Below are 14,108 nucleotides of genomic sequence, written 5' to 3'. Positions count from 1 at the left end.
TCGCGCGCCGCTCTGAAGTGAATATATTGTTCCCACAAATTCAGGTGTTCCAGGCACCATCCCCATTGCTTTTGTTATAGAGGTTGGGCTGTGGTAGAGAGTTTATTACTTTCCTTATCAGAAGCAGTTGGGAAGCACATTTGGCTATAGCTCTGCAGGCCTATTGCAATAAAATAATAAAAATGACCACAGCTGTACAAGACATAGTTTCATGTGACAAACACAGACCAGATAACTGTACTCTTGTTTGTATTACAACTGTGTAAAAACTGACTTAGAAGGCTGTACACCCAATTGCTAACCATAGTTCTTCCCTCTCCCTCCGCCTTCCCTTCCTTCCTTTCTCTCCTCTACTTTCTGTGCTGGGCATCAAACCCAGGCCTTTTTTCGTTTTAGGCGAGTGCTACACCACCGAGCCACACCCCGGCCTCTTAGTTATTTTTATGAACTAGGATTTTCAGAACACTGTAACTTTTCTTGTACTGTTGAGAATGATTTTTTTCACGGATTACAAATTATCATGAAAAAGCCTCCAGATATTTCCCAAAAGAAAAATGGCTGTATTTATGGATATAGAGTGCAAGGTCACAAAAGGAAAATATGTGCTGCAAGAATTCAGTGGAGTTATAAGGAAGGAAAATTCCCTCCTGCCATGCTTTAAGGTTGATTTAATAACTCATGAATTTTTAAATGAAACTCAAGTTGAATTTTCAGCACATTAAAGCCAGGTGAGAGGTGTTCTGAGCGAGCATGGCAGGAGTCCCCTTCTATCCTTCTTTGCAGGCTTTGATGGGGCAGGGATGGGGAGGGGTGGCGGGGTCCTGTACCCAGGAAACAGCTGAGGGAGCCACAGCCCTGCTTTCTGCCAATGCTCATTCCAGTTTGCTCTCCTCATAGCTCAAAGCTGACCTCCTGGACATTGCCACAGAGAACCAGACCCTTAACGAGACCCTGGGCTCTTTGTCGGATGCGGTTGTGGGTTTGACCTCCAGTCAGCTGGAATCTCTGTCCCCTGAGGCCGTGCACGCTGCCATCTCCACTCTCAACCAGGTCTCAGGTTGGGCCAAAAGCCAGGTCATCATCTTGTCTGCCAAGTACTTGGCCCATGAAAAGGTCAGTTGGAACTTTGAGTCTCCCTAGAGAACCCTAAGACCTGAGGGCCAGTGTGTTTGTCAGCTCAGGCTGCTATAACAAAACACCATAGATTGGGTGACTAAGACAACAGAAATTTAGTTCTCACAGTTGTGGAGGCTGGGAAGTTCAAGGTCAAGGTGCTGATGAATTAAGTTTTATTTTGAGGCCTCTTCTTTTGGCGTATGGGAGGCCACCATCTTGCCATGTGCTCACGTGACCTCCATGAGGCCAGGCTTCCCAGTGTCTCTTCTTATAAGGGCACTGATTCCAGTGGGCCAAGGCTCCACCCAGCCCTAATTATCTCAGAACTTATCTAACCTCCAAGGCCCCACCACCAAATAGCATCACACTGGGGTTAGGACTACAACATATGAATTTTGGGGGACACAAACGTTTTGTTCATAACAGTTGGTGATGGACATACACAGCAGGAGCAACTGGACAGTGAGAAGGTAGTGCAGAGGAGGACTGCCTGGCTTTGAATACTCACCCTGTCATGTGCTGATTGTGTGACTATGTACAATTGCTCACTTTCACTTTGCCTCAGTTTCTTTCTTTGTTAAATGGGTAGCAATAGCATGTTGCTGCAGAATTTTATGTGTTGGGTGATATAAAAATGTTTGAACACCAGGTGGCATAGTAGAGTTTGAGTGTGTGTGTTAACTGTCATGGAGCTGCTGATCAATGTGTGGGGTCTGTCCCTGGGAATTCTTGCTTTTTTTTTTTTTTGAGGCAAGGTCTTGCTTTGTAGCCCAGGCTGGGCTTGAACTCACAGCAATCCTCCTACCTCAGCCTCCCCACCGCTGGGATTACAGGTGTGCACGACCACACTTGGCAGTTTCTTGCTTATTTTCGAGGCTGCTAGCACATTCCTCAATATAGGATCAGGGGTGACACTGTTTATTCTAGTTTGGGCCTTGAAGAGGGGACACGTAAGGCAGAAGGTCCCGTTTGGAACAAGAGCCTTAGTCTACGCTCTAGCTGCTTGTGGGATGGAAATAGATCTTCCTTTGGACCAGTCTCCCTGTGTGGGTCCAGGTGAAAGAGCGCCAGACTCCAGAAACTTGAGCCCTAAGCATTTGTGTGTCTTGGTCCTTCAGCTCACACATACAGCTACTTCCCAGGATGCCAACTGGCTCATGACCATTAGATTAGGACCAATTCCAATATGGAACAAAGACAAATATTTACCAAGCACTTACTCTGTGCCTGGTTCTGTTCTAAGTGAATTAATCATTTAATCTTCCCATCAGCCCTATGAGGTCAATGGTGTTATAATCTTCAACTTTCAGGTAATTTATGTCACGCACAGGGTATGTCAGGGAATCAGCAAATCTGCATAAAAGGACAAAGCTGGGATTGAACCAAGTGTCTGCTTGTTGAGCGCCCACACTGTCTCTACCATGGCACCTCGGCCACTGTCACCCAAACACTTACCCTTTTTGACCGAAGGCCAAGGCTGGCCCATATGTCTTGTTCTTTACAGCCTCATGGAGACTTTATTTTGAAGGCCTTGAAGGCTTTTCAAGTCACTGCACCTTGACAGGGGCTCCATAGGTCCACATTGCTATTTCTCTGTGGATTTAGTCTTAGGAAGCTGAGGGTGACTATTTTGTCCCCTAATAACCCTGGAAAAAGGAGTTTGTCTCTTCTCCAGTGTGCAGTTCCTCCTACCAAGGGACAGAACACTTTGACTCAGAGGCTAAGAGCTCTAAAGTTCTCGCCTTCTCTGGGGTCAATAAGAGACTATTCATTCTACAGAGAATAACTGAATGAAACTTCTCATCTATCCTTTTGTAGAAGCAAGTTGTACCCTTGATTATACGGAAAACCATCTGGCAGCTTCACTGTAAGGGAGGGGGGAGAAAGCAGCCTCATTTCTGACAGTATATCCAGCTCTGACCATATTTGACCTCAAATATCAGACTTGCATCCTAAAACATTTATTTCCACCACAGCTTCTACCTGGATGCAGATGAGTGTGGGGCCTTTCCATGGTAGACACCTGTCCGGTGACATGAGTGAGAGGCATGGGGTATCTCAGGGCTCTGGGGGTGAGGAGCTGGGTAAACCGGGAACCCATCCCCCATCTCAAGGGGCAGCTGCTGTTCAGCTCTTACTATTCGTGGCTAGGTGGGAATGTTTTGCCTGATGTTTAGATTTCTTTTTTAAAACAGAAACTCAAGTGTGGACTTCTATGGGAATTCTTCCCATAAAACAAGTTAATCTAAAAATTAAAAACAATTTAAAATGTTGTCAATTAGTTCAAATTAAATGCACATGCACAGACACACATGCTCATTCACGCACACACACAGGCCCACTGGGTCTTAAAGGCACCATTTCTTGACATTTATATTATGGGCTTGAATAACATAGTAATTCCCCCAGCAGATCCTTTATCATGTAACTTATGTTTTGGTATTTAATTCTTGTCTTAGCATTTTTTTCTTCTTCTTCTGTGACCAAATACCGAAGAACAACAATTTAAAGGAGGAAAGATTTATTTTGGCTCATGGTTTTAGAGGTTCAGTCCATAGCTGGCCAGTCTCACGGCGGTGGGCCTGAGATGAGGCAGAACAACCTGGTGGAGCATCAAGGGCATAGGGGAGGAAAGGTGCTCACCTCATGGCAGAAGGAAAGTAGAGTGAAAGGAAAAGAACTCAAGAGGAAGGGCAGGTACAAAATATACCCTTCAGAGCCACAGCCCCAGTGACAAGCTCCATCCAATTAGGCCCTAATATGCCCATTAACCTACGAGCTCATCCATGGGTTAATCCATTGAGGAATTCAGAGCCTTCAAGGTCCAATCTCTTCCCCAAAGCCCCACCTCTAAACACTGCTGCCCTGGGGACCGAACCAACAACACATGGGTCTTTGGGGGATCCTTCATGTGGAAATCACAACTTTCTTTTCTGACAGAAGTAAGAAAGGTCTGGGAGTGCAGCATCTGTCCTGCTCATCACTGTGTCCCTCAGGTGTCATCCGCCCCAATACCTGACATGCAGACAGTAGGTCCAGGAGGCGAAAGGCCAGAGCAAAGTCTCACCCTGTGGCTGTCCTCTGCCAGGTGCTGTCCTTCCACAACGTCAGCCAGATGGGCGTGCTGCTGGCGGGGGTTGGCACCCAGGCCTTCCACAACATGGATGGCAAGGACCTCGTGCAGGTGCTGAGAAGCACAGTCTCCCAGCACCTGTCAGATCTGTCACCTGCCCAGCAGCACGGTGTCCTCAGCAAGGTGAGAGGGAGATGTCTGGTCCTTAGCCACACAGTGGCTCCCTGAGAATGCAGCGTGGGCGTTTGTGAATGGGCTGACACTGAGCCATTTGTTCAGGGCTGTGATTGTCTCAGTCACTGGTATAGAGGGTTGTTCTGAAGCCCCAGAATGCCTCCTCCTGAAGGCTCATCTTTCCTTTTCCCAGACAGAGCCTTTGGCCGTGCTGTGGTTCTTCCCAGACAGACCTCATTGCTCCTCTCTCCAGTCTCATCAGGAAGGCTTTTCTTAAACAAGGTTTCTTGACCTAATAACTTTTTAAAAACTTGTTTTTCAAGCCTAAAAATGAAGCTGAAGTTTTGAGAGTGTTTCTGAAAGGCCCCTTCTGGGATCTGAAGTCATGGCTACCTGCCTTTCTCACTTGGCAGTGGGACTTGTCTTATCAAGCCCACAGTGTCCAACTGCAAAATCAATTAGGAAATCAAGGCCAAGGGCCTTAGCCTACACATTAGCTCCTTGTGGACAGTGGGAGCAGGTATGGTTAAAATAGTGTGGGGTTTTGAATAACACAGACGTGGGCTTGAATCTCACTTATTGGCTTTCAACCAATCACTTTTTAAGCCTTAATGTTCCCACCTCCAATGGGTACACTGATAGTCTCTCCCTCATTGAGTTGCTAAGTGGATCTGATGTGCCCATGGAGCAGTCTCTAGCTCTTACCCAGGTCTCCATACACCTTTTAGAAGGTTCTCACCATCTTTCTTTTCTCTTTGGACAGCTGAACGAAGCAGGAGACACTGCCGCAAGCATCATGGAGCTGCAAGGGGCTTTCTTTAAGGAAGTGTCTCTCTTTGACTTACGGAGAGAACCCCGACTCAACTCTACAGGCCTGAAGGAAAAGGAGCTTCGGAGGAGCCAGGTACCAGTGGGATCTGCACAGATCAAGCCTGTATTTCTGTCTCCTGGGAGCGGTTTGTTTTTGGGTTAATTTGGTAAAAGCAATTTTTTTTTCTTCTGAGTGATTCAACCCAGAAGGCATCATAGCATAATGTTAAGAAGTTAGGCAAGACCTAGCATGAATTCTAGCTCCCATTTATTTATTAGGTTTGGGGAAGCTGTTTCTCATGTGCAAAGTGGGGATAATTTCTGGCGAGGATCGCTAAATCATGCTACCTGCTCATGCACAGTGTGCTGTAAATGTTAGTGGTCATCACATGCACTATTAAATACTGCTGCTAGTACTGAGATGGACTGGGGAGAATGTGCTACTGAGACTGATGCCTGGCCATAGAGCTTTCTCTGTCTTTATGTCTAGCTCATCCACTTTATTTCATTCACTCCTCAAGTGTTTATTGAGTACCTACTAACCACATGCCCAGTGTTCCTCATGGTTCTGGAAGTGCAGATATGAGCAAAACAGACCAAAAAAAAATCCCTCTCTTTTCCTGGGGGTTTTGCTCCAGCATCTTACATGGTTGTATGATGTTATAGTGATTGATTGCTGTGTAACAAACCATCAGCAAACTCAGTGGCAGGAGCTATTATTTTACTTTGGAAAATATACCCTGCCACCAAGGACATCAGCTATTTTTGTTCCAGCAATTGAGCTAATGGACTTGCTATTTCCTGAGACTCAGAAGAGCTTGAGAGGATCCTTGAACCTGACCTCGGGCCCCAGGAAATCTCCAGGGCCACACACAGGGTGCCCAGGGCTTCCCTCCACCCTTGGTCCTCTCATCTGGGCCTTCCCGATGTTTGAAGGCCCTCAGCTGCCATGTTACAGAAGTGCCTGTCTAGTGCTGGCTCATAATTTACTCTGCTTGGGGAATTATGTTCAAAGTTTCAAAGTCTATAAAATAGATGAATGTCGTACTTGATCGCATCTGCAAGTTAGGTATTCTGTAAAATTACACTCCTTAAAACAAATGAGTCCCCTGCCGACTATGCATTGTTCTCCTAGAGTGCTCATCTGGGAGGGCTGCGGAGCACACTGCAGCAGGCCTCCCCTTACGGATGGCACTTCCGATCCTGGGCTATTCAGCTGCTTTTGGGATGCCCTGTGCTCCGACTAGCAGGTGGGCCCGCAGAGAGGGGGTGCAGAGTCCTCCAGGCTCAGTGGCTTCCGAGAGCACAGCAAGCAAAACTGTAGCTCTGTCTGGAATATAACCACGTGGCCCCTGGGATCACTATGACATGAGTTCCAATTCTCATGGCCACTTAGCAAGTGTTTGGTCCTGGGTTAGTAGCATACTCTGTTCACCCTGTTTTCCCATCTGTGAAATGGGAGGCTCCTGGTGTTGGGCTCCATCTGCTCTTCAATCTCTCTCTTCCCTTAGGCCTTGTTTCTGTATGAGCTTCTGTCAAAGGTGACCAGAAGGCCCGAGGAACTCCTGAGGTAGGAGAGTATAACTCAGTCCAGGGCTCTGGAGGGAGAGCTGAACAGTCCCACCTGTACCCGATGTCAGAATGAACCCGTCTTCTCTCGCTCCACCTTTTCTCTCTCCTCCTGGTCCTGCTTTGTTTTCTAGTGTGGGGCAGCTGGTCAAAGGGGTGACGTGCGCTCACATTGACGCCATGGATGGCAACTCCTTCCTGGCCCATTTCCAGTATTTCGAGAACAATCTCTCTCTGCTTTCACTGGATCAGGTACCACCGAGACTTTTACCTGCTTCTCTCTCTCTCTCTTTCCCCTATGCACTGGGCCTGGAATGACTGAGGTATCTGAAGCTACCTATGCCAGAATTATTCAGATTCAAGTGATGACACCTAATATTGAACAAAACATTTCTTTTTAACATCTCCAAGTACCTAGATCACTTCAGCCAAAGTTTGGACAAGTTGGTTTTCCCATACTCATCTGTGAACCTTAAAAACGTGTAAGGTATACCCTTCTGCATGTTTGGGCGGAGCATGTCCTCCTGGGACTGAAGGTCCCCCTCATCTAACATTCCTGTCCCTTCCACGGTTTGCTGAGAATGGGAACAATTAATTCTCTAAGAGCATTTTCTTTCTTTTTTATTTTCTAAACGGTCCCAGGGAAGCTTTAGCTCTTTGGGGAGACTGGAGGCAGTAACTGACTTTTTATAGTAGCCAAGTTAGTAAAAAGCAAGCCTCGGGCACAGTGCTGGCTGCAGAGAGTCCTGAGAGGGAGGCGGCGGGTACCTGGGGCTTCAGACCCAGGTTAGTTTTCCAGCGGTGGGTTCTTTCCCCATCCCCGGAACCACTGGCGTAAATCCTTTGCGATCCTTTGCGTGCGCTCGGGAGGACGAGGCCCCGGGAGCGCGCCCTGCAGAGCCCCGGGACCCGCAGCCGCGCTGCGCCTTTGGTCCTTGTGGGAATTTTGCACTGGAGACATTTAACATCGTTGTTGGAGAATGACCGCTCCTTTTCTCACCTCTCCGCTTTGGAAGAGGAGATGTCTTTGTGCAATGAAATGGGACTTTCTTGTTCGTACTTCAAGACCATTACCGGAACACCTTCGTGTTTGGAAAGCAGGTGGATGATTAGGAATGACAGGCTCAGTGAGCATCGCCTTGCGATTAATACAGTGAAACGATTCTGAACTTATCCAGGGGGAGTCCTAGCGTACTGCATCGCAGCCACAGGAATGATGAATTTATTTGGGCGGGAAACCAGCGCCTGCTGGAGTGTCACCAGAGTGGGGTCTCCTAGGAAGTTGAGAGCCGTGAAGGACTGGAGGGCCTGCTTGCTTCTTATCCCAAATGGACTAACGATGGGATTGCTCTTCACCTCGCTGCATACCTGAGTGGGAGTCAATCAGGAGGTCTAATTACAGTGCTGTGCTACTCCTTCAAGCGTGGAGAGCCCCCCCACCCCCACCCCGTGATGTGTAATGGCACGGCTGATAATTCTAAAGAGAAATAAAATTCATAGATTGGAAGTATCTGAACTCAACTTTTGACAAATTCAAGGTTGTTGTGGTTGGTGCCTTGGAATAATCATGTGGAAATTTCTGACGTCTAAAATCTTAGGCATTTCAGACCACACTAGCCTGAGTGACCTTATAGCAACCAAAATCTTACAGTATACAAATTTTGATACCTTAATGTACACCCGTGCTCCTGAGTCTGACTTGATGGAACAAGCGACTGAGATACACAAAGACGTGATTGGTTCCAGTTATGGTGATCACTTATTTTATCTTTAAAAGACCTATTCATGACATTTTATGTGCCTTATCTACAAACGCTTATCTGAGAAAACAGCTCCTTAAACATGGTGAGCTGGTTTTTCACACATTGCTGTTGTTAGCATTGGCAGCCCTTGCTATTTTGATTTTGAGGCTGAAGCTGTTTGTGACACAGCACGTGTGTATTGTGGCTTCCTTGATCTGCTCTCGATGGCTCTTTGGTTGACTTTTTCACAGAGTTCGTTTTGAGAGTTTTATCTTTGGCATTCTAACAGTGCTATCAATACAAGGTTGTGCAAAAATCTATAATCACTGGAGCATAATGGGAGATTTTACTAATTTGCCTCAGAAAGAACTTACTCAGTGGATCAAATGCAGTATCCGACCAGATGCTGTTTTTTGCAAGAGCTGTGCTGACAGTGAGCCTCAAGCTGTCCATGCTGCACCCCAGCGTGAGCCATCACCCTAGAGGATGCAGACTCGAGGGCTGAATGAAAATAGTTTATCCTGTGTATAGTCAAGCATCTGTGAGAGTGAGAGATACATTGCTGGAGTTGCCTGTTATTATGTTTTAGAAGGAGCATGGTGTATTTGGAGAGCTAAGCCTGGCTGCAGTGCCCTGAGAATGGGGACATGGAAGATCCCCTCTGTGCCGCCAAGCCGTTGTTCAGCAGCACCCTGCTCCCAGATGCAGTGCCTTCCTTCACCACCATGTTTCAAACCGCCTGGTACAGAGGGTTGGAAGCTAAGTGAGAAGGACGTTATTTCAGCCACTTCTCATGCAAAGAAGGTGGTGCAGAGAAGGCATCAAAGATGCAGACTTAACATTCATTAAATCACAGGTTTTAATAAGAGATGCTTAAAATAAGAGACTAAGAATTGCTTAAAGTTTTTCTGGTTACTAAAGGCAAATTTATTTTTCTCCATTGAATGTCAGCCTTGTTAAGCTTGTCACATAGATAATTTTAATAATGCTCAGGAAGGATCTTCTATAATTTCCACTGTCTTTGAAGATCTTTTCTAGTTGAAGTATTTTTAAAAACAGCTCGTTTTGAATCTCTAGAAATTTGCTTACCCAACCAGTTAAGTATTTCCCCCTGACTAGTTCTCAACCTAAGTTCAACTGGTATTAACCTGTCTTTAGAACCCAGTGGTTTTCTTAATATCTGGGTAAAACGAAAATTGGCCGTTAAACATAATCAGAAAGGAAAATCCAGTTAAATTTATCAAATGAGATTAGCAGATGCTAAATCTTGAATGCCTTTCTATCTTAATGGCCCCTGACTTTTTGGATATAGCCTTTCTCTCCAGCCAACGTCTTTTGTAATACACATCTGTAAGTCCTCATTTAGGTTTGATTTTGGATGAGGAAGGTCATGATTTATAAACCCTTTCTTCCAATAAAACCTACCCAACAATAATGCTTTGAAAAATGGTAAGTGGTTGTCTTGAAGAGAAAGTAGCCAAATATAGACTCGTACTTACTCTTCCTTTGCCTAGTGAATGCTAAATATGCTGAATCTGTAATATTCTGGTGTGTGTTTACTGTAAGTTAATCATTTTGGAATTTTTGTACTTACACTTCCCTTATAGCCTTGGCTTTCTATTCCTGGGATAACAAAATGCTTTAATTCCATGTTAGTTCACGTATAGTAGGCATGAAATCATATACAGAAAAGAAAGAGTAAAATTATGTTTTCAACCTCTATTGTTGTAAAATATTTTAGTATAGGATACAAAAAAGCTAAGAAAGAATGCCACATTTTATTTATTTTATCATTTTCAAATAATTTGTTTTGCTGGAAGTGTGGAGCAAAGAAGAAAGACAGACTACCTGGCATTCATAAAATTAGAGAAACACATTTTAGATGATGTTTTCATAGGGGATATTTTAAAGAAGTTGGCAGAATTCAACAAAAAAAAGGGATGAGCTGCATTAACTAATAAACTGTTCCAAATGCAAAAAAAAAAGAGATTAAGAGAATATGCAAAATTTTCATAGCGCCCAATCATTTCCTTGGATTATTTATTCTGCAAGTGCTTCTCAAACTTGGGCTTGTATGAGCATTGCCTGGAAGGCGTATTAAAACACAAATTGGGGGTCAGGGGTGTTGCTCAGTGGTAGAGCTCTTGCCTAGTGCTTGCCTAACATGGGAGGCAAAGTTCTACCCCCAGGATGGTAAACAACACAACAAACAAACACTACAGATTGTGGGCCACAATATCAGTTTCCCATAAATCAGGTCTGGGGTGAGGCCCGAGAGTTTGCATTTCTTTCTTTCTTTTTTATAGCACCAGGGCTGAACCCAGGGCTTTGTGCTTTTGAAACAAGCACTCTACCACAGAGCTACACCCCTGAATGGCATAATTTGCATTTCTAATTAGTTCCCTCGTGAGAAGTGAGAACCATCAAACTACGTTAAGAATCCTGCCCAGACAGGGAAATCAGTAACTGAATAAGTGAACGGAGGTCAGACCTGCTTTGGGGCAGACCTACCTGTTTGGAGTAGGAGCAGTTTCCCCAGCAAGGTGCTGCTTAGATTCCCAGTGGTGAGAACCTTCAGATACCAGTTAATTAGAAAATTTGTCTGTATTGTTTATATTTTACTGAAAATACATAATTACTATATAAAGCAAAACAATATGGAGGATGTAAAATTTCCCCCAATTTCCCTAGACCAGTGTTTCTCAACAGGGGACTGTTCTGCTCCCTAGGGGCCTTTTGGAGACCCTTGGTTGTTCCATCTAGGGTGTGGGTGTGGGTGGATGCTACTGCCATCTAGTGGGCAGAGGCCAGGGATGCTGTTCAGCATCCTGCAACGCACAGAATAGCCCTCACAATACAGTTATTTGGTCCAAAATGTCAATAGTCCCAAGATTGTGTGTCCCTCTTCCACAGATTAGTACAGGGAAAACTTAGAGTTTTTTCTTTGAACTGTATGGACATATTTACATGTAACTTAAAAAATACAAATGAGTTTATACTATCCACTGCATAGTATTGTATGTTTATGTCATAATTTACTTACCTAATCCCCTACTGCTGGACATTCAGGTTATGTCTCACTTTCTTATAGTTATAAGCGAAATTGGGATGAACATTATCACACTGAAACTTTTGTGTTCATCTTTTTCTTACCTCTGTTTCCTCATCTGTAATGTGAGCACAGTAGCAGTACCCGCAACACAGGGTGTTTTATATATAAATGAACATCTAGGAAACGCTTAGAACAGGGCCTAGAATACAGAACCACATTCTGTGTTTGCTCTGGTTATTGTTGGACTCAACTCCTAGAACCACTCATCTTCCAGGTTAATTGTTTGGCGTGGAAATACTGGGACGTTTCCAGGTGGACTATACCGCTGTTCCTCCTGGCCACACTTCCGTAAGTGATCGTGGGCCCCTCTTCTCCAGCATGGCAGCCATGGGTGAGATCACTGGAGCCAAAGTGATTCTCTACCCGTGTTTTGTTGAGAATCCAGAGGCAGCCTGGAGAGTGCCTTACACACCTAAGCTCTCAGGAACTAGCAATTAAATTCTGAGCCCCACATAGATTTTCAAACTCTCTTGGTTTTCTTTTATTTAAAAGCCAAAGGCAAAGCACCTCATGTCTGTACGATTACTAGTGAAGCAGGTCTCACTCGGCTTGGCCTCTGAGGTAGGCCTGAGAGGAGAACCAGGCCTGGTAGGAGCAGTGGGGACTTCCTGCTTTGTGGACCTTGGTTTCAGGAGCAGATGTGGAGGAGCTAATCTCTTCCTCCCCTCAGTCTCCCTTTCTCTCTCCAGGGTACGCTTCCTGGCTTCTGTCCCAGCCTCCCAGTGTGTGCCCTTTCTGATCAGCCTAGGGAAGAATCACTTGGACTCTTTGGTTTTAGATTCCCACAAAAAGAATTTGGTCCTGAGGAAAGTGCAGCAGTGCCTGGTAAGGAAATTTCATAAGTGACGTTCTCACTGATGTCCCTTCTCCTTGGGGTGTTTGTGGCCATCTGGGGAGCCCTTGAGGGGATCTGGAGCCTGCTGTGATGGCAAGAAATCTGACTTGTGGTTCTAAAATCACTGGTTGGAGCCATTTGGCAATTGGCTCTGCAGACTCCTATACCAGGGCCTGAATGAGGGGAGGCCACTGGGAGGACTGGGCAGAAAGCATGGTATAGAGTCAGAGTTCCAGCCATGCAGCAATTAGTTATGAGGCTTTGGGAAAGTTGCATTCCCTCCCGGAGCCTCAGTCTGCTCATCTGTAAGGTGGGTGCCTCCTGGAGATTGGAGGGCATAAAGTAGGCACTGTGTTGTTTAGAGCAAGGACCCAAGGCTGCCTGGGAAGCTGTCTTTAAAAAGCGGGTGATATTAGTGCTGACCTCTGACAGTTATTAGGGACATTAAATGGATCAAGACCTGCAGATACTTAAAACAGTGCCTGGCACATAGTGAGCAGACAATAAATGTAAGCTTTTACCATTTTGAGAAAGAACCGTGAAAGCTTTCAAGTGCCATACAAACTTTGCAGTGCTGTTTTTTTTTAATGTTATACTATTATTGTGATGCTTGTCGAACTCTGGAGAGTCCCTAGAGGTGTGACAACAACAGCCCTCATCTACTGAGTGCTCAGGATGTCCCCAGCTAGGTTTTCTCAGACTTTGGAGATCAGCCTCCCTGGGGAAAATCAGGGGACCTGTCTCTGTGGTCCATGGCAGGGAATATCTTTAAAAAGTTTGAGGCAGGAAGTATTTTTAAGGAATCCTGTCCTTGAGCCCTGCTGGATCTCTCATCAGCTCCACTTGTTGGTTTCAGGACAATTCCCTTGCTGATGAGTACATCATGGACATTGTGGGGAACCTGCTCTGCCACTTACCTGCGACCTTCATTGAAAGGGGGATCTCCCCGAGGGCCTGGGCCACCGCTGTGCACGTCCTCAGAGATTGTCCAGACCTCAGCCCTGAGCAGAAGGCTGGGGTGAGGCTCAGGCTCCTGGAGCAGAGCGGGTGAGAGGGCTGGGGCTCAGCTTTGTGGGGCTAAGGGTGCTGGGTGAGGGGGAACCAAAGCTCGCCTCTCCTGCCCTGTCAGCCAAGACAGTCTGTAGCGTAGGATACGATCAGATGCCTGCACCTATTCTGGAAAAGCGCACTTCCTTGATTTGGCTTCAGATTCCCTGTGAAGTGGGACAATTGTAGCCTTACATGTTTGCCACTGACACACCCTGGCATATGGAAGGGAAAGAGTTTTGAAAAGATACCACTTTAAAATGTAAGGTTTCGTATTATTATTGTCTTAAGAAGTCTTTCATTTGATGATCACTAACCTCAAACCTGTCTTCTAGGCCTGATATTGTGTCCTCACATTGGTTGATTCTGTTGCACATACTTTTAATAGAATTTTTAATCTCCTGGATATGTTTAAATCTCCTTCATAGAATCCATTTCTTTCCTATGTTGAGCATTCATGGTTTCCATCACTTTCCTAAGCTCCTCTGTTTTTTAAATCTGTATCTATTCTAGATTCACTAACCATATCCTTATTATGGTCATCATCTCTTTAATTATCTGTGAAATAATTTCTGATTTTTTTCCTAGAGCCTCATTCATCTGCTTTGTTACTTCCACTGCTGTCATTTC

General features: G+C 45.3%; 1 protein-coding gene and 1 pseudogene across 1 annotated transcript in view; both read left to right on the top strand.

Annotated features, from left to right (window-relative positions):
- Positions 1–14,108, top strand: part of Otoa (otoancorin) — a 69,181-nt gene that overhangs the window by 29,136 nt on the left and 25,937 nt on the right. Inside the window, exons 12-19 of the mRNA XM_087209110.1 lie at positions 898–1,113; positions 4,205–4,372; positions 5,127–5,267; positions 6,685–6,743; positions 6,877–6,994; positions 11,811–11,884; positions 12,286–12,421; positions 13,288–13,478. Of these exons, the coding sequence (XP_087065236.1) occupies positions 898–1,113; positions 4,205–4,372; positions 5,127–5,267; positions 6,685–6,743; positions 6,877–6,994; positions 11,811–11,884; positions 12,286–12,421; positions 13,288–13,478 (1,103 nt within the window). The remainder of the gene's footprint in view (positions 1–897; positions 1,114–4,204; positions 4,373–5,126; positions 5,268–6,684; positions 6,744–6,876; positions 6,995–11,810; positions 11,885–12,285; positions 12,422–13,287; positions 13,479–14,108) is intronic.
- LOC110344212 (putative C-mannosyltransferase DPY19L2 pseudogene) lies at positions 7,584–11,814 on the top strand (annotated as a pseudogene).

This window comes from Heterocephalus glaber, unplaced genomic scaffold (assembly GCF_053883595.1).
Source record: "Heterocephalus glaber isolate CG9 unplaced genomic scaffold, H.glaber_assembly_v1.0 deba00000943, whole genome shotgun sequence".
In the NCBI taxonomy this organism is placed as follows: Eukaryota; Metazoa; Chordata; class Mammalia; order Rodentia; family Bathyergidae; genus Heterocephalus; species Heterocephalus glaber.
This window is presented reverse-complemented; position numbering and strand designations above follow the sequence as displayed.